Source organism: Delphinapterus leucas, chromosome 19, assembly GCF_059928025.1.
Source record: "Delphinapterus leucas isolate spDelLeu-1000000601 "Yukka" chromosome 19, BTC_Dleu_Yukka2, whole genome shotgun sequence".
In the NCBI taxonomy this organism is placed as follows: Eukaryota; Metazoa; Chordata; class Mammalia; order Artiodactyla; family Monodontidae; genus Delphinapterus; species Delphinapterus leucas.
In genome coordinates this window covers 68,807,787-68,829,930 of record NC_143147.1, presented here as the reverse complement: position 1 = coordinate 68,829,930, position 22,144 = coordinate 68,807,787, and the positions used below count along the sequence as shown (strand labels likewise).

Here is a 22,144-nt window from a genome sequence, read left to right as displayed (position 1 = left end):
TCAGTGGTGAAGCATCTGTGTTCCCTGCAGGGGCAGTGAGTCGAGGTCTTGGGCACACACCTACCTGCATTCATCTTTAGAGGCGTGCAGAGAGATGGTTCAGCGGCCCCAGTACTTATGGGCTAAATAAGGTAAGTTGTCTGAGGTTAAAAGCAAGTGAGGGGCTCCTACCTGCTAATTGGATTCTGATGAAGCTGAGGATTAAAAGTGAAGAGAGCATGAGCGTTTGGCAAATCACTATCTTTTTTCCTACGAGGACTTTCCAGGCAACTTTTAAGAAATGTTTTATTCACCATGTAACCCTTAATCTCAACCCACTGTCCAATCCAAGTATGAGCCCAGCGGGACCCTTTGGGGCAACACTTCAGGGCTTTGGGCAGAAACCAATGACAGTGTCGAGCAGCACAGGGCGTCACCCGTAACTCCTATTCCAGGGCTTCTCCACGGCGGCATTGACATTTTAGACCAGAACGTCTTCTGTCATGGGGTGTGGGCTGCCCCGTGCACTGTAGGATGTTTAGCAGCGTCCCTGGCCTCTGCCCACTCGATGCCAGGATCACTCCCCGCCCTAGTCATGGCGTCTGAAAATGTCTCCAGGCCCTGCTCAAGGTTCCCTGCAGGCAGAGCTGGACCCTGGCTGAGAACCGGTGCTCTAGATGAATTCCACGAACTGAGAAGTCACAGCTGAGTCCGCAAGGGCTCAGCGCAGACTGCACCCATAGGGGGCGCTCCGTCAATGCTTGTTGGGGCTCCATCAAGGCGTGTTGAGTTAATAACTGGAGAAGAGGTGGGCGGGGCGCACCGAGGCTCAAACCTCCAGAAGTGCCTCCTACGTTCGTGCAGCGGACGTGAAAATGTGCGCTCAGGGGGCAAATGGACCGAGGGTCCCCAGCACGTCCACACCACGGCCAGGCTGCCCACAGGGGCTCCCAGCCAATGACCTTGCTTGGTGGGGGTCCTAAGGCAGAACCATTCTCACAAGACACAGGCTCAAGGACACCCGGGCAGCCTGGCCAAAACTTTCTTGGAAATGCTCCGCCATCTGAGACTCCCTGCCCACCGCCTCCCCAGATGTCAGCCCCCCACCATGGTCCGAGAGTCCTCACCCTGTTCTCCAGCCTCCACCCATCATCCTTCACAGGTGTCTCCCCCAGCAATCCCCTTGCCCACCTCATCCCATCTTGGCCTCTGCTTCTGGGTGGATCGGAGCACACCTGGCATTCTAGAAGGATGCCTTTCCCCAGCCCCCTCTTCCTGTGTGATGCCACAGCCTGGGACTTCCTCCCGGGGGGGGGCGGGGTGGGCTCCGTTGATGAGAGCATCACATAAAAACCAGTTTAGACAGGGAGGGAGTTCTTTGAAGTGATTCAGTTCCCTTTGTCCAGAAAACCAAAGACGACTTGAGATTATCTCATAAATAGCTAATAAAACCAGACACACACTAACATTCCAATCCAAAAACACTTTGACAAGGTAACCTTTTATCAGTTTTAAGGCGGCAAGTCAAGTCCTCTGGTCCACATGCCTTTCTTCTGACCAAGGGTCAGGGTCGAGGGAAGGGGTTGGCCAGGGGGAGCCCTGCCAGAGCACTCTTCTCCATCATCCATCCATCCTGTCTCTCCAGTCCCCAAATACGATCTTAATGCACTTTGGTTTAGAGCAAGCATGTCCCGCGGCCCCATCCAGCCGAGTGTGCAGGAGCGACTGCCTAGCCCGAGGCCCCAGGCTCAGCTAGCTTTGCCCTCGGCCAGGCTCTCCCAGGGGCAGATGACCTCCTTTTCTATGGCCTGGTCACTCCGTTCTCCTGTCCTCGTGTCCTCTGAGTCCACCAGGCAGGTCCCGCTCCCCGTAGACACATCCATTTTCATCTGGAAGAAGCTTCAGGCACAAGAGGAAAGCAGGTGGGTGGGGATAGGAGGTCACCAAATCCCCAGCTCACCCTGACATCCCTGAAGGGGTGTGGACACAGGTGCATTTGCCAAAGGCTGTGTGTGCAGGGACTGGCTGGGCGGATCCCTTTCATTGGGGAAGGAGGGAGGCTCCTAGTTTCTTGCTGAATGAAGAATAATTCAGAAAATGCTTTACTTTCATTTTCAAGGGGCTTTTGAGTTTTTATGGTTTTGATGAATTCAGGATGTTCCTATAGAACATGCCAGGACTTAATCTCAGCCCCTTTAAACTGCCTTCTCATGAAGTGGTGGCCACTGAGAACAGAGGTTTTAAAAGCCCCAAGCCTGTATGTGTGGCCTGGCTGTGGCCACAAAGCTAGAACAGTCCCTCAGCAGAGCCAGTTGGGAGGAATCAACAGATATGTTCGCCCTGGATCCTGACCCCTCCCCTCCCCCATCCCCGGATGCACAGTGCACAGCCGAAGCCGGATACTTGGGTATCCATGGCAACCTAGGACCCCAGCAGGCGCCTTCTTTCAACCAGACCTGGCAGGGCCCAATGCAGGAGCCTGTTGGTTGGTGCAAGGTTGCCCCCGCACCTGCTGTCTCCCTCCAAAACCAAATAAAGATGGGGGCTGATCCTTTGTTTTGCATTGTCTGTAACTTTTCTTTCTGCCCTGGTCCGGGAGTGATCAAGCGCCCCTCAGAGCCTCTGTTCTGCACCCAGGAGCTGCTTCGGGGCAGGGGGTCCTCAGAGGTGGGAACAGCAGCACCCACGATGGGGTTTAGAGGGGCCTCCCCTGCGCAGAGACTGGACACTGTCAGCACCCCTGCAGCCCCTCTGAGCCACCGGGCAGGTGTGTGCAGGAGGGGGTGGGGGAGGGGAGGGAGTGCGGGGGCCCAACACCACCTGTGGGTCCCACTGCTGCCACTGAGCTTTCCGGCCCTTTAAAAAATGCGATGGATTCATTAGATTAACGTCTTAGGGGTGGAGCAGGGTGGGTGGAAGAGTATAAAAAGGGGAAAAGAAGATGGAAAAGAAAGACACTCTTCTCCTTTTCCTCAGAAAGACAGGAGAGGGCAGCACTGAGTGTCTGGAAACTACCCGGAGGCCGAGGGGTTTAATGGGCCTGTGGGTTGTGTCTGTTCTCCCAGAATCCTCCTTACCCAGCCCCCACAGCCCCCAGACCACAGAGCCTCGGTCCTCACCAGACATCCACGCGCACCCGCGCGTGCACACACAGACACACACACACAGACACACACACCTCCATCTCACACACACACACACACCTCCATCACACACACACACCTCCATCACAAACACACACACCCCTCCATCACACACACACACGCCCACACGTGCACGCACACACACACAACCCTCCATCACACACACACACTTCCATCACACACACACACCTCCATCACACACACACGCCCGTGCGTGCACACACACACCTCCATCTCACACACACACACACCCCTCCATGTCACACACACACACTCCTCCATCACACACACACACACACACACACCTGCATCACACACACACACACACCCCTCCATCCTTACTTGGCTGCTCTCCGGGACCTTGGTCGTGGCAGCTGCCGGCCCGCCTCCCCCAGCGGCTGCACCTTCCCGTGGGGCACAGGGGGGCACCTGGGGGAGAGCCTGGCAAAGACCGGGGAGGCCAAACAGCCTCGTCTCAGGAACCGGCCGAGGGACAGGGCCACGCGGGCCTTGGGAAGGGCCCGGGGCCGGGGCTGGTCCGCGGAGGCCCCGCTGGTCTCAGCACCTGAGCGCCCGCGGGCGGCCTCCCGCTCCGGCTCCTCGCCTGGGGAGCCCTCCAAGGCCACCTTGATGGGCGAGGGGCAGACGGTGCTGCTGGGCCGCCGGAGGAAGCGGCCGGGCGAGGGGAAGGGCCTCCGCGGCGAGCGGCAGCGCGGGGAGCGGGGGCTGGACGGAGAGGAGGGCAGGGGGGCCCCGGTGTACACGGTCAGGTGAGGGCTGGGGGCCGCGCGCTGGTCCGGCTGCAGAGAAGGAGGGAGAGAGCGCGTAGTGAGCGGCGTGGCTGGTCCACGGCCCGCGGGCCGCGCTCGGCTGACTCAGCCACCTGAGCCGACGGCACGCGGCACACAGACCTCCCACCAAGGGGCCTGCCCGTCCCCAAGCCCTGGCCACGTCCCCAGGGCTGGGGTTTGCATCCCAGGGCACAGACGGCCCTTCTTCCAGGCCTGGGACACGGGGTGTGGCCAGGCTGGATTTCCAGTCGGCCTTGGACTCCGCCCCCAACGAGCAACGCCTGCACCCACCGTCCATCATGCCCTCCCTTCTCCATCCTCGGGACCGCCTAAAGTCTGGAGGCATCTAACACCCTTTTCACAGAGCAGCGGAGGTGCCAGGAGGAGAGCTGATCCTTCCAGGCCTAAGACCACCCGTCTTGTCCTGAGCCCCGACCCACGTCCACGGGTCATCCCTGGGGATGACCGGGCCCACCCTTTCCCACGCCCTTCCTCGCAGGCAGCGCAGCAGGACCTGGACCTTCCGCGGAGAAGGAGCCTGGAAACACAGACAAGGAGGTTATCGGTGGGGAAAGGGGAAGTAGGTAAGCAGATCAGCCTCCCTGGGCCACGGGGGCCGACCAGGGGGCAGCAGCGTGGGGTCAGGCAGGCTGTCGGGAAGGAGCCCGAGAGCTTCATCTGAGCTAACGGCGGAAGCGAGAACCCGAATCGTCGGCAGGAAGGCTCTCTGCTCTCACCTCCCCTCGGCCTGCTCTGTGTCCCCCCGTCACCCCGAAGGCCTGCCCTGGCCATGTGCCACATCAAAGCCCAGTGTGGATGGAGCTGGGGGCTGTGCTGGTCCTGGCGGGGAGAGGGCTCCTGGGACAGCTGGACCGACACTGCCTCCAAGAGAGAAATGCCTCCAGGGAAGAAAAACCCTCTTTGAAACTGTCACAGCCACACAGATGTCCCGCTTAGAGGGAGCCACCTGCCCCCGGGGGCCTGGGCACTGCCCTGGGGCCCAAGGAGGGCAGCTCCGGGCGCTGAGCTGGAGTCTGCTGGCTTCTGAGGCGTGTGCTGGTCCCGACCTGAAGAGGGAAGGGCACATCCGAGAACAGCCCTGAGAGGAAAAGCAAGGCCAGGGGGCCACAGGGAGCTTTGCCGCCGGGGCTGGGGAGAGCGGTCTCCACTCTCCCACCAGCTCCCTGAAGCTCAAGCAACACTCGGTTCTGAAACAGCAGCTCGGAGGCACTGATGCTGTTCCACTGCTCAGACAGGCCGACAAACCAGAGCTGAGGCCCAGAGCCGAGGCCACTGGGTTATTATACTAATCATCATTGTGATTATTGCTAACATACAGTGACAACTTAGCAAATGTGAGTTTCTGGGCTGAGCACTTTATGTGGACTATTGCATTTATCTCCCAGAGCCACTCGGTGAGGCAGTCAACTCTTATTATGCCCATTTTACAGATGAGAAAACCAAGGCTTCTAGAAGCTAAGCCCCAAGAATGCGGGGAACGGTGAGCAGATTTTGCAAAACCAGGCTCACTGGCTCCGTAGTTTGCGTGTGTCATGCCAGTCAGATGTCTCAGTGCAGGCTGCAGGTCAGAATCACGCAGGGTGCCCGTTACAAATGCAGATCCCAGGCCCACCCCAGACCCACTGGAGGAGAACCTCATGGGGGGCACTCAGGGAAAGCAAAGTCTCACAAACTTTGCTTGTGAGAAGGAGATGCTTTGCAAGTAAGCAAGACCCAGTAAGTTCACGGAGCTGTGCACTGCGCTTCCGACACCTGTGTCCTACAGGGCACAGTCTGCAAAGGAGAATAGCAAGAGGGATGGCTGGGCCCTGATGAAGGGTTTGGGAGATGACTGTCAGGTGTACGGCCCTGCAGTTTATGAAGCACTTAACGATGTGCCAGGTGCGCAAAGCATCTATTACCACCCCATTTTAGAGACCAGAATACTGAGGACCAGAGGGGTTCAGTACCGTCCCCATGCTCCCATCACAAACCAGTGAGTGTGGAACACAGAACTCTAAGGTGGCACCAAGATGCCTGCCCCTGCCCTTCAGGATGGGTGTGAGCTGTGGATGTCACGGGGCAGTCATCCCCGAGGTCAGGCTATGGCATACGGCATAGGTGACTCTAAAAGGAATTATCCCGGCGACCCTGATCTCATCACCTGATCCCTTCAAATCTGAGTCTAGAAGCCAGAGAGACAGAAGTCAGAGAGGCTCGGAGCATGATTAGGAATTCAACGAGGGAGGAGTTCTCCATGGTTGGCTTTGAAGATGGAGGGTGGGGAGCGTGCAGCAAGGAGTTTGGGCGGCTTCTGGAAGCTGAGAGCAGCCCTCAGCCGACAGCTGGCAAAAAAAATGGGGCCCTCAGTCCCATGACAAGAGACGGAATCCTTCCAACAACGTGGAAGAGCCTCCAGATGAGAGCACACACAGCCTCGCGACACCTTGACTGTGCACCCCGAACAGAGAGACCTGCCCAGTCTCACCTGGCCACCTATGAGCTGGCAAATGGTGCTTGTTGGTGCTAATTTGTCCCTTGGGGATCGCTAACTAATACAGTGACCAAATGAGACTCTGACTCCAGGTCCGTGTAACCCCAAAGGCTTTGCTTTTCCTACTGATCCACGCTGCCAGCCCATAGCCTGGGGGTTTTGTACGGGACTTGGGGTCCTGGGCCAAAACGCCAAACTAGGAACCAGGCTTTATTCAGAGAGATGGAGAGGCATCGAGTTAAGCGAGGACACACCCACCCCCAGTTCATTACCTTAAATCCCACTCACTCAGAATTTGCGGTCAACTCCTGCTATAATCCTCACTTTACAGATAAAAAAACAGAGGCTCATGGAGATGATGCAGCTCGACCAAGACGATACAGCTTAGGACAGCCAAGCCCCGCCACACACCCCCGCCCAATTCTGGCCCTTCCTCTCCACCCCACTCCTCCGCCCAGCACCTGCTTTATTCCAGGATGAATGACAGGACACGTTAGGAAGGTGGCTACTGTCCTGCTTCACTTACCTGGCCTGAGAAAGTCCCTTCTTCTGGGCAAACAGGCATCAGCCCGACTGGCCCTGGACACTCTGAGCAAGATGCCTTTTTCTACCCACTCCCACCGCGACCCTGGCCCCTCCCATACCCACCACGGGTGTGAAGCAGCAAAGCAGCGGTGTGCGAGGCACGTGGCAAAGAAATGACACAACAGAGACACAGTGAAGCAGTGCTTGGCTTTGTTTTGTGCTGCTGTTTTATTCTCTTGCAGAAGGAGCATGACACGGAGCGCGTTCAGTGGCACGGGAACACGAGCACAGGCTTTCAATGAAAGGCAAAGCAGGTGATGCAGGGACGCGGCTCACTTTCCGTACAGAAACTGGCTGAGAATTTGCAGGAGACCCTGTGGCCACTTCCTGGGAGCAGGTAGGTGGAGAGGGCCACCTTCCGGGGGCCACATGCCATGCACCAGTCCCCCCTTCCCAGCCCCTCTCACTCGCCCTTTCCCTGCTGCCCCCAAAAGCGAATGAGCACAGTTGGCCCCGTGGGGAAAAATCCATGTGGGCGAACACCCCATTTCTCCTACCGGTCAGCTCATCTGCCACCGCCCAGCACAAGACCTTCCCATCTTGAACAGACAAAACTGGGGACCCATGGACTGACCAGTCACTACACTGCTGCTGGTCAGCCCTCTGCAGACATACAACGTGACATCAATTCCCCACTCTCTTCCCCTCAAATATATCCTAACGGTCCCTGGAGAGCTAGACTCTGAGAGAGAAGAGAAAGTAAGATGGTTTGGGTCAACAAGGCTTTAAATACACCTCAGGAAATGCCCTAAAGAATAATGGACCACTGTACTGGGCAACACTGACAAATGCAAGGAAGAACAAGCTTTACTTTAAGACCATGAAGGTACTAGGGTTGCTTCTGATGATACTGATGACAACGATGACGACAGTGATGGCGATGATGGTGTGATGGTGGTGATGATGGTGATGGTGATGGTGATGGTGATGGTGGTGATGGTGGTGATGATGGTGATGGTGATGATGGTGATGGTGGTGATGGTGGTGATGGTGATGATGGTGATGATGGTGATGGTGATGATGGTGATGGTGGTGATGATGGTGATGGTGATGGTGATGATGGTGATGATGGTGATGGTGATGATGGTGGTGGTGATGGTGATGATGGTGATGGTGATGATGGTGATGATGGTGATGATGGTGATGGTGGTGATGATGGTGATGATGGTGATGGTGATGATGGTGATGATGGTGATGATGGTGGTGATGGTGATGGTGATGATGGTGATGGTGGTGATGATGGTGATGATGGTGATGGTGATGATGGTGGTGATGGTGATGATGGTGATGGTGGTGGTGATGGTGATGATGGTGATGGTGATGATGGTGATGGTGATGGTGATGGTGGTGATGGTGGTGATGGTGATGGTGGTGATGATGGTGATGGTGATGATGGTGATGATGGTGATGGTGATGGTGGTGATGGTGATGGTGGTGATGGTGGTGATGGTGATGATGGTGATGGTGATGGTGGTGATGGTGATGGTGGTGGTGATGGTGATGATGGTGATGGTGATGGTGATGGTGATGGTGATGGTGGTGATGGTGATGATGGTGATGGTGATGGTGGTGATGGTGATGGTGGTGATGGTGATGGTGGTGATGATGGTGATGGTGATGATGGTGATGATGGTGATGGTGATGGTGGTGATGGTGATGGTGGTGGTGGTGATGATGGTGATGATGGTGATGGTGATGATGGTGATGGTGATGGTGATGGTGATGGTGGTGATGGTGATGATGGTGATGATGGTGATGGTGGTGATGGTGGTGATGGTGATGGTGGTGATGATGGTGACGGTGATGACGGTGATGATGGTGATGGTGATGGTGATGGTGATGGTGATGGTGATGGTGGTGATGGTGGTGATGATGGTGATGGTGATGATGGTGATGGTGATGGTGGTGATGGTGATGGTGGTGATGGTGGTGATGGTGGTGATGGTGGTGATGGTGATGGTGGTGATGGTGATGGTAAGGATGATGGGGATGATGGTGGTGATGGTAATAATAATGATGGCTGTGATGACGATCACGGCAGCTAGCATTTACTGAGCACTTATATGCCAGGCATTTTCCTAGGCACTCTACTCCCTAGCCCTTGTATTTCCACTCAATCCTCACAACAAAAGCAGTCTTTTCTCTAAAATCCAAGCCTGAAAATGAATCCTGGTACCTTATGGCATAACTTATACTCTAGCATCAGATATACACCACATGGGTAGAGAAACTCAAGCTGTTTACAATATGGCATTAGTGGAATTAAGATGGTGCCTAAGTACGTGGCAGGATAGAGAATATCATAGTAATTTAAATGTATCAATACTATTGTCCAAATAAATACTATTTTTACACCATTTGAGATTCAGATGGACCCTGTGGGGCTACTGTTAGTGCATCAAAGCTGGCAGGAGCAGATACCAGTGGCTGGAGTCTAGAAGCAGACACACTTCCAAAACCTCAAAACTGGGTAGGGATCCTTTCTACCAAACATGAGAATTTCCTGGTGCACCCCCCTCGACCCCCCAGGCCAGACAATTCTCCCCCATCTCTGTGCTCCACTAGTGTGTTGCACACCACCCAGCCTATATCGCCTCCATGTACCCTTGTCAGCCCCTTGAGGGCAGAAAACACCTCGTCCATTTTTGCATCTGTGCCATAGCACCAACCATGGGCTCTCACACAAAACAGGTGTTTAAAATACATTTGTGGATGGAGATTAAGAGGTACAAATTACTAGGTATAAAATAAATGATACTAGGATGTAACGCACAGCACAGGGAATATAGCCAGCGTTTTATAATAAGTTTAAGTGGAGTAAAATCTATAAAAATATTGAATCACTGTTGTACACCTGAAACTAATATAATATTGTAAACCAACTATACTTTAATAATAAAAAATATATAGAATACACTTGTGGAACACATCCAGAAGTGAAGGCATGTGTCATCTCCCTTCCTTCAGAAGGGTAATGTGGAAGCACTCATCCGTCCAATAAGGAACGATAACCTACTTTGTTGACATATCTGTGCCTCTCCTTTGACTGGGGATTCTTGTGTGTCTGACACTGAGAAGGTTTCCATCAATGCGTGCGCCACACCTACTATGTGTCTGACACAGAGCACTGGGTACTCTGCAGGAGGATGACAGACACATGAAGCAGACACGTCTCAAGAGTGAGGAGTGGGCTGGTGAATAGTTGAGTCAAAGATGAACAAGACATACTCTGTGTCCTGAAGAATTCAAGGTGCATTTCAACTCTCCCACCACCCTACCACCATTTTGCTAGGTGTGTAACCTCAGCTCATACAGGGGTAACTAGGATGGAGGGCAAATACCTCCAGTTCCATGCTTCTCAAACTTTCCCACAGAAGTAGGCCCAACAGCAGGAGAACTGGGCAACCATGCTCTCCCAGGAGTCTGAGGGCAAAAGCCTGAATCCGCCACAGCCAGGCATGAGATATCTTTGACGTCTCAGCTTTTATCTTAAAAAATTCATGTACAGCTTGCAGTCTAATTCGTAATATATTCATGATTATTTTAATGTGAAATTTAAAAAACTATCTAACTTCCCTCCCATTGCAAATCTTCAAGTAAAATTGATGGCCCAGGCTGGGTATGCTCCTGGAATTCACTGACTCTGGTTTGAGAAACATGGATCTGGTCCCAACCCCTCATTTCAAAAATTATGAAGCAGAGAGGTGAAGTGACTTGCTCATGACCACATGGCTAGCGACAGAACGAGGACAAGAGTCTAAGAGGCCTTGTCCAAACCCGGAGGTCTTTCTACCCACCCATCCATCCATCCATCCATCTATCCATCCATCCATCCATCCATGTAATATGTTTATGCAGAATTCACTAGGTATAAAGCATCAGATTCCAAATAGTGAGTGAGATACGGTCCCTTCCCTCATGTCACTCAGTTTACAATGGTTCATCACCTGAAATTTCTGCTTGAGGCGCTCCCCCTACGTTGGAGGACTCCAAGATTCTTCAAAAGAGAGATGAACAAAGCATCTCTGTAGTTGCTCTTCCAGAGTGTAAACTAGTCTATGACTGGGGAAGACAGGGAGATTAATAGAATCCCTTTGCTAACGTGAAACCAAGAGCCTCAAACCTCTTACAATGGCCTGGAAAGCCTGCGATGGCCTGCCTGCCCACCTCTTGGACCTCATCTTGTACCACTGCCCCTTTGTCTACCAGGTTCCTTTCATCTGGCCTTTCAGTCTGAGCCATTTCCCACCTCTGGGCCTTTGCTCATGCAGCTCCCTCTGCCTGGAAAGTTCTTCCTGCCTCACCTGCACTCCTTCTATGGCCAAATCTTTTTCATTCTCTGCTTATCCGCCACCTCAGAGAGTCCCCCTGAGTCCACACGCACCGCGTCCTCTACTACGGCACTGTATATGCATTAAAGCACATTCTATGGGTTTTATCATATTTTTGTTTGAGTTGCCGATTACAAGGATGGCCTCAGTTCTTCAGCCCTCCACATCTCCCTGTCTTTTGCCAGAAGACTTTGAAATTTCTCTCACTGAAGAGGTAGAATCGATTTCCCCAGCCCTTGATTCTAGGCTGGATTTGTGACTCGCTTTGGTTATTAAGATGAGGCACCAGTTCCAGGCCTTCATCTCAAGAATCTTACGTGCTTCCACCGACTCCCCTGCAATTTTGCCATCCTCATAGGATCATGCCCAGGCCAGGCTGTTGAAGGATAAGAAACATGTGAGCAGAATCCTTCAACTCATCCCGGCCTAGGCTGCCACAGATCAACCCTCACCAGGCGTGGGGATGAGCCCCACGAAGATCAACAGAACCTCAGAGATGACCCTATATGCATAAGCCATGAACACTTATTCTTCTATACCACTCTAGTTGTGTGCTTGTTTGTTACACAGCAGCAGCTACCTAATACACTTGGCTTCCTTATTTTTTTGTCAGTCCTGGACTATAAGCTCCATGAGGCAGGGAACATGTCTATTTTATTCACCAATGCCTGGCACATAATAGGTGCTCAGTTAATTTGCTGAGTGAGTCTTCTTGATGCAGAAGGTCGGTACCTGCTCATCCACTTGCTTTATCTCTTTTGCATTCTTACACAGGTGTACAGGAGCAAACCCAACTTCAAGAATTACCTTTAGGCCTCCAAGGTCAGAGCTGGAACTGTCCTGACCACCCCACCCCCCACCCCTGACCACAGGCTGGCCTAATCTAAAGCTATGGAGGAGGAAAGCACCAACATCTAGATAACATCCCAAAGAGTACTATCTTTGACCCTGACTCATTTTGAAAAGGTCACAGATCTCTAACCATCCCTCCTCCCATGAATGAAGACATCGGCACCTTCGTCCTTAACCAAAAAGATGCTCCATTTTACCTGGACTTCTCTGGAGGCCTCTGGCCTATGTCCTTCATTCCTACAAGCTACTAATTCCCCTGGCATCATGTAAAAGGGGGATGGGGAGGCAAAAGCGAAGGAGAGGGCCCACCAACCCTCAAAACTTAGGACTAAGAACAAGCTCAAAAGAAAAGTCTCAGCAGAGTTTCTCCAGGCAGGTGTGACAGAGGGGCCCCAGGAAAGGGCATCTACAGGGGAGCCCTGCAGCCAGCCCCTGGTTGGGGCGCCCCGTCCCCGGCTGCTTTAGAGGCAGAGTCTAAATTGGAGAAAGGAGAGGAGGAGCTTTGGACGCTACTGGAAACAAACATGCGGAACGATGCCCTGGGGGTAGTTAACGACGCCCTTCTCGCCAATGGCGGTTCACGAAGCAGCTTTTCTCTCTGGTTCTCACCCCCAAGGACTCCGGAGGGTAAGACAGGCGATGTCACAGCAACGGAGTCAGGTGCAGCCCCCCTCTCCCCGCCTCCCCCGTGCCCGCCCGGCCCCTTGGCGATCTGGAGGGGTAAGAGGAAGCCCAAGACAGGGGTCCGAGGAACCGGGGGTGAACCCGACTGGCCCACCGCCCCCTGAATGGGGCGCAGAACCCTCTAGACTCTCCCCCACCCCCAGGAATAAATAAGTAACTGTGCATTTATTTGGGAGGCAGCTCTTTTCTGAGTTGGCTCCTGCGATCCAGTTTGCTCATGACCTGGGTGATGTCCACCGTGTTGGCCGCTTCCCGAGCCTTGGCTTCTTCTTCCAGCTGCCTGAGGATGACGGGGCTTGGGCTGGAGCGCAGGGGACGCCGCATGAACCGGAGGCTCGAGCTGAAAGGGAGGAGAGAACAGTGGCTGGTGGAGGGCCATGCGCTCCCCGAAGCGACACTGGCACACCTGGCGGGAGGTGAGGCCGGACTCCGGATCGGCCCCTTATCCCCGCGGGGAACCTCACGGGGGGCCCTCAGAGGCACATCCAGCCGTGGCTCTTTTCTCCCCGCTGGGAGGATGGGACCAGACTGAGGACCAGCTGCCATCATATCTTAGGCTTAGACGCGGCCAGGAAGACTCAGATGGTGCCAAGTACAGACTACCGTTCATGAGGTTTAGAAATCAACGAGGCATCTTATCTTCCTGGAGGCCCTTCCAGAAAGAAGCGGACAAGGAGGGTCTGGATACTGGAAACCCAGGGGCTCTGGCCCCCAGGGAGAATTGGAACGCTTGTTTTCAAAAGCCAAGGTTCTGGGGCTTCCCTGGTGGCGCGGTGGTTGAAAGTCCGCCTGCCGATGCAGGGGACGCGGGTTCGTGCCCCGGTCCAGGAGGATTCCACATGCCGCGGAGCGGCTGGGCCCGTGAGCCATGGCCGCTGAGCCTGCGCGTCCCGAGCCTGTGCTCCGCAACGGGAGAGGCCACAACAGTGAGAGGCCCTCATAGCGCAAAAAAAAAAAAACAAGGTTCTGGAAAGGAAGGAAAGAGCGGGGCCATCGAGGAGCGAGCCTGCACGGGCAGAGCAAGGGGATGGGTCCTGAAGAGGGGTGATGAGCAGGCGTGCGCTGCGCGCCTGCACCAGACCCGGCGGACCCTTTCTCCAAAGCACTGTGCGCATGCGCGAACCGTCAGCCCCTTCAACAAAAGCCAGTCGTGGATCCCCGACCCCAAACTCTCCACCACGACCTCGGGAGCCAAGACAAAGCTCTGAGTGAGGCAGGCGATGGAGAGCATACTTGGAAAATGAGCATTTCAGCAGCAAGGGGAGACTTAAAACCTAGGACCTCCCCAAATTTCAGGACCACGTAAGCCCCTGGAACTCTAGCATCCACCCTAGGGAGGAAGAGGGCTCCCCTACCCGTAAGTCAGGGCTCCCACCAGCCCTGCCTGCCTGGAGCTCCATTTAACTTGTTCTGGAAAAATTAAGTTTTGTGCGCTGTCTCACGCCTGAGAGTCACGGGGCAAACTCATACCCGCCCTGCCATCCCCACATAGTTCCAGGCCGGGCTTCCCACGTCCCACGGGGGTGCTCTCACCCGCGGTAGCGGCGACAGCATCACCGGACAGCGGCACCCGACCTCACAGCCGAGCACTGCACCTGCGGTCTAGTGCCGCCCCAGCCAAGCACCACCGGACAGCGGTACCCGACCTCACAGCCGAGCACTGCACCTGCGGTCTAGTGCCGCCCCAGCCAAGCACCACCGGACAGCGGTACCCGACCTCACAGCCGAGCACTGCACCTGCGGTCTAGTGCCGCCCCAGCCAAGCACCCGGATGCCCCGCAAAAGATCTCAGCTGATCTCTCAGGTCTGTGCCAACTTAAAAAACATCTGGAGAGAGACATACGAAGCTCTCCTCCCTTCCCCACTACTTTCTGGCAGAACTTCTGGAGCTATTATGGCCCTTTCTTGTGGCTTAAAGAAAAGCTTTCAAGTCCCCAGGGACACTGAACTCCCTTCCTTACCCCGTGAACCTAGAAGAATAGCACCACAAAGACCTCCTTTCTCTCCTTTTCATAACAGGGCCATTATCCTCAAGAATGAAACCAAGTTGGGGTGTTTTTTTAAGCTCCTTTGACAAAGGCTCTGGTCCAACCACCCCTCTTTTGAATTGACTGGAGACTATGGAAAAAGAGCCCAGCGTGGGCTGAGCTGGCAAACGGGGCGGAGAACATCTACTAAGGGGGGGCCGGGAGAGGGGCGGACAGGACATGCGCTGGCGCTGGGAAAACCTCCGCCAAAGTCCTGCGTCTTTGTTCAAGCTGCCGTTCGGATACTCTTTTGAATCTTCAGTCCCTGTTGAGTTTTCTTTTTCCCCCCAAAAAGGAGCCCAAACTGCCCCTCAGAACATTTCATCCTTTGCCCAAGGGCTCTGCCAGATGGGATATGCTCCATATCTCCAATGAGGAAGGTGAGAATGAATAAAGAAGGCCGTCCCCCTGGCTCAGCAAGAATACTTAGAGTTTCCCTGTACATTTTCCCTAAGAGTCTATATTTTTCTTGGGGTGCAATCTGCTCTCCTCTCCACAGTCTTAGGCCATTACAAAGGACATTACCAGGATGTAGCTAAATTAATTGCTACACATCAGTTTGGAGGTGGAGAAGCGCAGCAATTAAAAAGCCAATGAGATGCTTCCATTTGTAATAAAGGTCATTATCCCAGCTCATAATCAAAACTCTTTGAAACCAGTGTTAGGGAAACAAAAGTTACTGGCAGTAATTACTATGTGCATCTTGCCAGCATGATTTCAGAGCATGGTGAGAAATACTTCCCAGTCCCCAATATTTTCATCCAGCAAATATCTTGAGAATAGCCGTTTGGCTGAAAGAGACCCTCCTTTCCCTGTAAACAAAGCAGCAGGCAATGAGTGACTGCAACCCATTCCACTTGCCTTCTCTTGGTGGTTTCCTGAGGTTCAACCGCTCTGGCCAGCATTTCCTTATAGACTGGGGATTTCAAGTAGCGGGCATAAGAGTCCTAGTGGGAACAAGAGAAAAACAGTTATTATGAGAGGGAAAGTGTCACATCAAACGAATACACTGGGGCTTCCCTGTGGCGCAGTGGTTGAGAGTCCGCCTGCCGATGCAGGGGACACGGGTTCGTGCCCCGGTCCGGGAAGATCCCACATGCCGCGGAGCGGCTGGGCCCGTGAGCCATGGCTGCTGAGCCTGCGCGTCCGGAGCCTGTGCTCCACAACGGGAGAGGCCACAGCAGTGAAAGGCCCACGTACCGCAAAAAAAAAAAAAAAAAAAAAAAAACGAATACACTGGCCGTTTCCCCAGCCTTCCCTCGGCAGTGAGATTGCAAAGTTAAGAGGATTTGTATCCTTGTGTGCAAGGCATTCAGATGTGTGTCTAAAGCCACGGCGCTCAAGTGTGGTCCCCATGCGGCAGCGTCCATTTCACCCGGCCACTTGCTAGAAATGCACATTCTCGGAGACCCGGGGAGTGGGACATGCTGAGTCTTGGCCAGATGCTGCCGCCCTTCACACTAGAGAACCCTGGTCCACAGCCGCCCCCAAAGAATCTCGAGGGCTCTCCAGCGAAGTATGCACGAAACAGCAGACCCTTGCTTCCAACCTTGCCCACCCGCTACCTCCACTTCCAAGCCCACTCACAAGTCCTTCTCCCCTGAATTTCAGTAGAAAGGCAAGAGGATACCAAACCCAGCCCAACCAAAAACAGCCCCAGGCTCAGACTCCTCTTGTGTGGCTATTTACTGGGACCCTCGGCAGGTTCAGGGAACTTCCTGAACGCCTGCTCCCCGCAAGCCGACTGCAAACTCTAGTCGTAACATACATGGGACAAAGCCCACAGAAACATCTAGGAGAATTTCTCAACGACCAATTGAGAATTTTAAAAAATTTATTGAAACGGTACCATTCTAAAGACTAAGTAGTAGCAGTCAAAGTCATGAGAACTGTGGACAGAAGACCTAAATAGACATTTCTCCAAAGGAGACACACAGATGGCCGACAGGGACATGAAAAGCTGCTCCACGTCGCTAATCATTAGAGAATGCAAATCAGGACTACCGTGAGGTATCACCTCACACCGGTCAGAATGGCCATCCTCAAAAAGTCTACAGATAACAAATGCTGGAGAGGGCGCGGAGAAAACGGAACCCTCCTACACGGTGGGGGGGATGTACATTGGTGCAGCCACTATGTCATGACGGTCTATGCGACGACTGCAGAGTGAGAAGCCTTAAGAAGGCACGCAGGGGCTTCCCTGGTGGCACAGTGGTTGCGAGTCCACCTGCCAATGCAGGGGACACATGTTCGAGCCCTGGTCCGGGAAGATCCCACATGCCGTGGAGCAACTAAGCCTGTGTGCCACAACTACTGAGCCTGTGCTCTAGAGCCCACAAGCCACAACTACTGAGCCTGCATGCCACAACTACTGAAGCCCGCGCGCCTAGAGCCCGTGCTCTGCAACAAGAGAAGCCACCGCGATGAGAAGCCCGCGCACCGCAACGAAGAGTAGCCCCCACTCACAGCAACTAGAGAAAGCCCGCGCGCAGTAACAAAGACCCAACACAGCCAAAAATAACAAATAAAATTTAAAAAATAGATTAAAAAAAAAAACAAAACAGGGCACACAGCCTCTGCAGGCAGCCCTCCCTGGCCAGGGGGCCCAGGAGCACAAGGAGGGGCCAGCCCAGCGGGCAGGAGGGAGAGACAGCTGACAGCCCTGCATCTAACACCGCAAAGCAGTAACCACGCATTCTCTCCCTTTTCCCCACATCTAAAGAACCCTCCCAGCACCTGGGGAGGGAAGCGCTTCCAGGCCTCCGTGCACCCTCACCACGGCCGCGCCTACCTTCTTCATGAGCATGTAGATGTGGGTCTGTGCGGCGTCCAGCACGTAGCGGTGGGGATGCTTCAGCCCCTTGACTGTGATGTCCATGGTTTTGCCATCTATGTTTATCCACCGCCTCGCCCCTGGGGCCAGAAACAGCCTGAGACGGGGAGGAAGACGTCAGCAAAAGTAGCCAGACCAGGTCAGTGAATGAAAAGTTCACAGCTGCTTGGGAGCGAGGGGTTGACAGTCGTGGGTTGGGTCCCCCGGGGTGAAAGTGGTCCTTTTTTTAGGAGACACTAAAGCATTTGAACAGGCCATCAAGCAACATTTCTTAGAAGCAAGAAAACAGCCCTGCCAGCATCGGGAATGTGAACTTGTGTTTGACTTTGGAATTCCCAACCTCTGGCAGAGAGAGAGCAAAAAGTGGGTGGGCTGACCCTCCCCCAGCTTTCTCCCAGGACCTCCAGCCTCCCGGAGCAGGGGTGAGGTGTCCACAGCGCGAGGTGAGGTGACTGATGGGGATGCGAGGTGCGGGGGGCCTCCATCCAGTCTCCGACCTCAAGCATAACCGCGGGGGGGCGGGCAGCTGGGGTGCCGGGGGGAGACCTCCCCACCAATCTGGCTCATCCTCACTTGTAAATCTCCTCCGCTTTCTCCTTGACCTTGGACTGATCTCCGTACTTCAGATCCTCACAGGCTTCCCAGAATCCCAGATTCTCCCCTGTGCGGGGGGGGAGGGGGGGGAGGGGGGGAGGGGTCGGGGGAGGGGGGAGGGTCCACGGGGACAGCCGGACAGGAGTCCAGATGGGAGGGGAAGGGAGGAAAGAAGAGAAACGGGTCAGCTGGGGTACATCCCGTCCTGGAGCAGCGACTACGGCGGGGGCGAGACCACACGTCCTCTGTCCAGGGCCCGGAGAGGCTTGTTACCCCAGTGAGCACACCTACGTGCTCCAGGGGGACACGTGCCCTGTGTGTGCAGCCCACGTGTCTGCCGGGAACCTGCGCTTTCCCCCAGGGCACTCAAGTCAGAGCTCAGATGAACCACCAGAGGCGGTCTCATTCCTCTTCATCCAGGAGGTCGCACACCTTGCTTGGACAAGTGACATCTGATTAGGCTGGGACGCATGCGTCGCTGCTCTGTAGGTTTTCTCCGTGAAGGGTCCTGGTGACTTTGCGCCTGGTCGATGACGCACGTGACTCCCACCTCCTTTGTGCACAGAGAGCCCATCTCTTAGGGCTCCTCGCGGGGCGTATTCCAGCCAAAGACCCTCACGGAGACGCTGCCGAAGCAGCGATGCTGACGGGCTGGCTCTCAGGAAGGCCTGGTCACCTGAGCCGGAGAGTCTGCGCCTCTGGGCCCAGGAGGAAAGCCAGCTTCTGCCCCACCCCGTTTCCTTCCAACTTCTCTAACTGGAAGGGGGTCCTCCCAGCCCCCAGTAGTGGGGACACCTCGGTGCGCCATCCCAGGTGGCCAGTTTCCGCCTGAGAAAATAAACGGGGTCAGTCCAGTGGGAGAGCAAGAGCTTACGTGTGCGTGTGTGTGTGTGTACGTTGTGCGTGCACACGTGTCTGTGTATTCGCGTGTGTGCATGTGTGTGTGTGCCTGTGTGTGCATGTGGGGCAGGGGGGAGGTGAATCACAGAATGCCATGGTGGGCGGAAATGGACCAGACCATGCCCTCCTCTCCATTCCCAGTATTCTCTGGAAGGCTCCCAGGTATTTTAGACTGGAAAAGTTTGCACGATCCTAAACTAGTTGACCTCTGTCCCGTAACTCCACAGAGATCCTTCCTCTTCAGCATGAAATTCAGGGTGCCCCTGGGACCGAGATCACAAGCATGAGTAAGCAGGCCAGCAGTGCTCTTAAGTGACAGCCACTGGTCTTACAGCAAGTGCCCTGTAGACCACCTTGCCCACGGCAAGACGGTTAATTGCTGAAGGGTAAAATTAAATGAGCAATTATTCACACTAGTCAAAAGGCGGAAACAACCCACACGTTCATCAGCAGATGAATGGATAAACAAAATGTGGTACATACATACAATGGGTATTATTCAGCCTTAAAAAGGAAGGAAGTTCTGACATAGCTACAATGTAGATGAACCTTGAAGAGAGCATGCTCCGTGAAACAAGCCAGACACAGAAGGACAAAGACAGTCTGATTCCATTTATATGTGGTTCCCAGAGTCGTCAAGTTCATAGAAACAGAAAATAGAATGGTTCCCAGGAGCTGGCGGGGAGTGGAGGAGTGGGGAGTTAGTGTTTAATGGGGATAGAGTTTCGGTTTGGGAAGATAAAAAATTTCCGGCGACCGATGGTGGTGACAGGTGCACAGTGATGTTAATTTCACTGAACTCTACACTTAGAATGGTTAAAATGGTAAGTCTTACGTTATGAATATTTTACCAGGGTAAAAAACAAATTAAATGAGCACAGAAAAATGTGTACATGAATGTTCATAGCAGTACTACCCATAATAGCCAAAAAGTTGAAACAACCCAAATGTCCACCACCTGAGAAGTAGATAAACAAAATGTGGTATCTTCACAGAATGGAATATTATTTGGTCATGAAAAGGAATGAAGCATCGTTACATGCTCCAACGTGGATGGACTTTGAAAATACTATGCTAAGTGAAAGAGGACAGAAAGCCACACATGGTATGATTCCATTTATAGGAAATGTCCAGAACAGGCAAGTCCATGAAAATAGAAAGTAAATTAGTGGTTGCCTAGGGCTGGGGGTGTGGGCTGGGGAGTTGGGAGCAGAGGAAGACAGAGAAATAGGGAGTGACTTCTATGGGTCAGGGGTTTCTTTTTGAGGTGGTGAAAAGGTTCTAGAATTATATAGTGGTGATCGTTGTGCAACTCTGTGAATCTACTACACAGCACTGAACGGCACACTTTAAAAGGGCATGTGAATGATACGGTCTGTGAATTTATAGCATGTGAAGCATATCTCAATTTTTAAAATTTTAATTAAATGAACTGATTATTTACGTGTTCTGCTCGTACCGGAAGCCTCGGGAATCTCATCCCGAGATCACCAATAGCGCTCTTTTAATAACGCAGGGAAATCTTGGGGATGGATTCTTACCAACACTAAGTGACGCCTGGGTGGGATAAGCTCAGAGTGTAGTTTGTTAGCCGACCACTAGATGGCGCCGGATCCACTTATTCACCAGTTGCTTCCGGCCTGTCCTAAAAGCAGCTCCCTTTCCCATCCAACTGTTCTGGGTTTTATCACCTCGCGGCAATTAGGCTTAATCAGAAAAAAAGCGATTTTCAAGAATCCATCTTAGCATGTAATGTGTGCATCCGGCAGTCAAACAGGCTTATGGCAAGTCCCGTGGGATACTTTCAGGTGCAACCTCACAGGCCAGTGGGTCCTGGGGAGCCAGGCCGTGTCAAGGCTCAAATGCGATGCTCCCCACGACTGGGGACTTGGAGAGAAATAAAGGAACCCCATAAAAGTAAACTTTTCAGGGAAGGTGGTGAAGCCCATGGAATGCTCCGCCTATAGGGAAGCTGGTCCCGATCTGGCCTTTGCTTTTCCCAGGTGTCTCCCACTGCAGTGTATTTACGAGGCTGCAGGGGCCTCCGGACGGCTGGGGTATAAAATGTGGCCTCATCCATTCCATTCAAATCCTCCAAGGAAGCAGACCAGGAGCTGAGACAGTGGCTCTCGATCATGGCCGCATGTCAGAATCACCTGGGGAGTTTTCAAGACTTCAGAGATTCCGCCCCAAACCAATTAAAAAGGAACCTCTGGGGATGGGATCCAGGTGAACTGCATGGGCGGCCACGGCAGAGGGGCCCTGAGCTGAAGAAAACCAGGTACATGGCGGCAGCAGACCCGGGAGCTCGAGGGTGGGAGACCCAGGGATCAGGGTGAGCCAGTGAGGGCAGCCAGAGGGGATGGAGCCTTGGAAACCTGAGTCATGTCCACGTGGATTCTGTGAGCAAAGCAATTCCCCCGACTGCGGGGCCCCCGGGAGCCAATGGAGAGACAGGGTCCAGGATGAGAGTCGGCCCAAGCAGAGCTATGGAAACACCTGCCGAGCAACCTCGGAGTCCTAGGCTAGACATTCAGGAATATTTCTAAAAGCAAATGTTTTATTTAAAAAACTCAGAGACCCACCACTGAATTCTTTCTTGAGAAAGTACTGGAAGCTCTGTCGACCCTTGGGGTCTCGGATCAGCTCGCTGAAGTTGAAAGCCCATCGTTCCACCCGCATCTTGGTTGGGAATTCCACCCTGCAAGGACCACAATTTGTAAATGCTCCAGACACTCAGGCCGCACCCAGGGGGCCTGCGTGCGGCGAGGGGGCTTCAGCCCCTGCTAACCTCCGCGAGTCCCCCGGCCCAGGGCACGACCCAACCCTCCCCTCCTCCATACCCGCACAAACAAGCCGAGTAACCCCTTGCTTGGAAAATGCAGCCTCAGACACGTCCCCTGGGCCTCGTCTCAGGATTTGGCCTCCCCA

The 22,144-nt window shown here is 53.8% G+C and overlaps 2 protein-coding genes across 2 annotated transcripts in view; both read right to left on the bottom strand.

Moving 5' to 3' along the window:
* Window positions 1-295: 295 nt before the first annotated feature.
* On the bottom strand, window positions 296-6,972 carry LOC149746806 (regulator of G protein signaling 9-like). Its single transcript, XM_089901841.1, has 7 exons — window positions 6,934-6,972; window positions 5,091-5,157; window positions 4,885-4,980; window positions 4,535-4,596; window positions 4,354-4,451; window positions 3,465-3,992; window positions 296-1,878 (listed from the first exon to the last, which is right to left on the bottom strand). Exons 1-7 carry the CDS (start codon window positions 6,970-6,972, stop codon window positions 1,728-1,730), a joined length of 1,041 nt encoding a protein of 346 aa, XP_089757967.1. The 3' UTR covers window positions 296-1,727.
* A 5,210-nt stretch (window positions 6,973-12,182) lies between these two features.
* The window catches only part of LOC111182909 (regulator of G protein signaling 9), a 55,342-nt gene continuing 45,380 nt past the window's right edge, over window positions 12,183-22,144 (bottom strand). The window contains exons 13-17 of the mRNA XM_089901733.1: window positions 21,799-21,914; window positions 18,293-18,380; window positions 17,678-17,816; window positions 15,748-15,833; window positions 12,183-13,199 (exon numbers count right to left, since the gene is read on the bottom strand). Coding sequence (XP_089757859.1) covers window positions 13,025-13,199; window positions 15,748-15,833; window positions 17,678-17,816; window positions 18,293-18,380; window positions 21,799-21,914 — 604 coding nt within the window. The 3' untranslated portion in view covers window positions 12,183-13,024. The remainder of the gene's footprint in view (window positions 13,200-15,747; window positions 15,834-17,677; window positions 17,817-18,292; window positions 18,381-21,798; window positions 21,915-22,144) is intronic.

What these genes read in the sequence shown, in the direction of transcription:
- LOC149746806 (XM_089901841.1), bottom strand. Translation starts at nt 6,972, where the DNA reads ATGCCTGTTTGCCCAGAAGAAGGGACTTTCTCAGGCCAG. An exon ending in CAGTGCCCAGGCCCCCGGGG is followed by an intron (nt 4,597 to 4,884) that starts GCAGGTGGCTCC and finishes TTCCGCCGTTAG; the next exon opens with CTCAGATGAAGCTCTCGGGC. An exon ending in CCCAGGGATGACCCGTGGAC is followed by an intron (nt 3,993 to 4,353) that starts GTGGGTCGGGGC and finishes TGGCTGAGTCAG; the next exon opens with CCGAGCGCGGCCCGCGGGCC.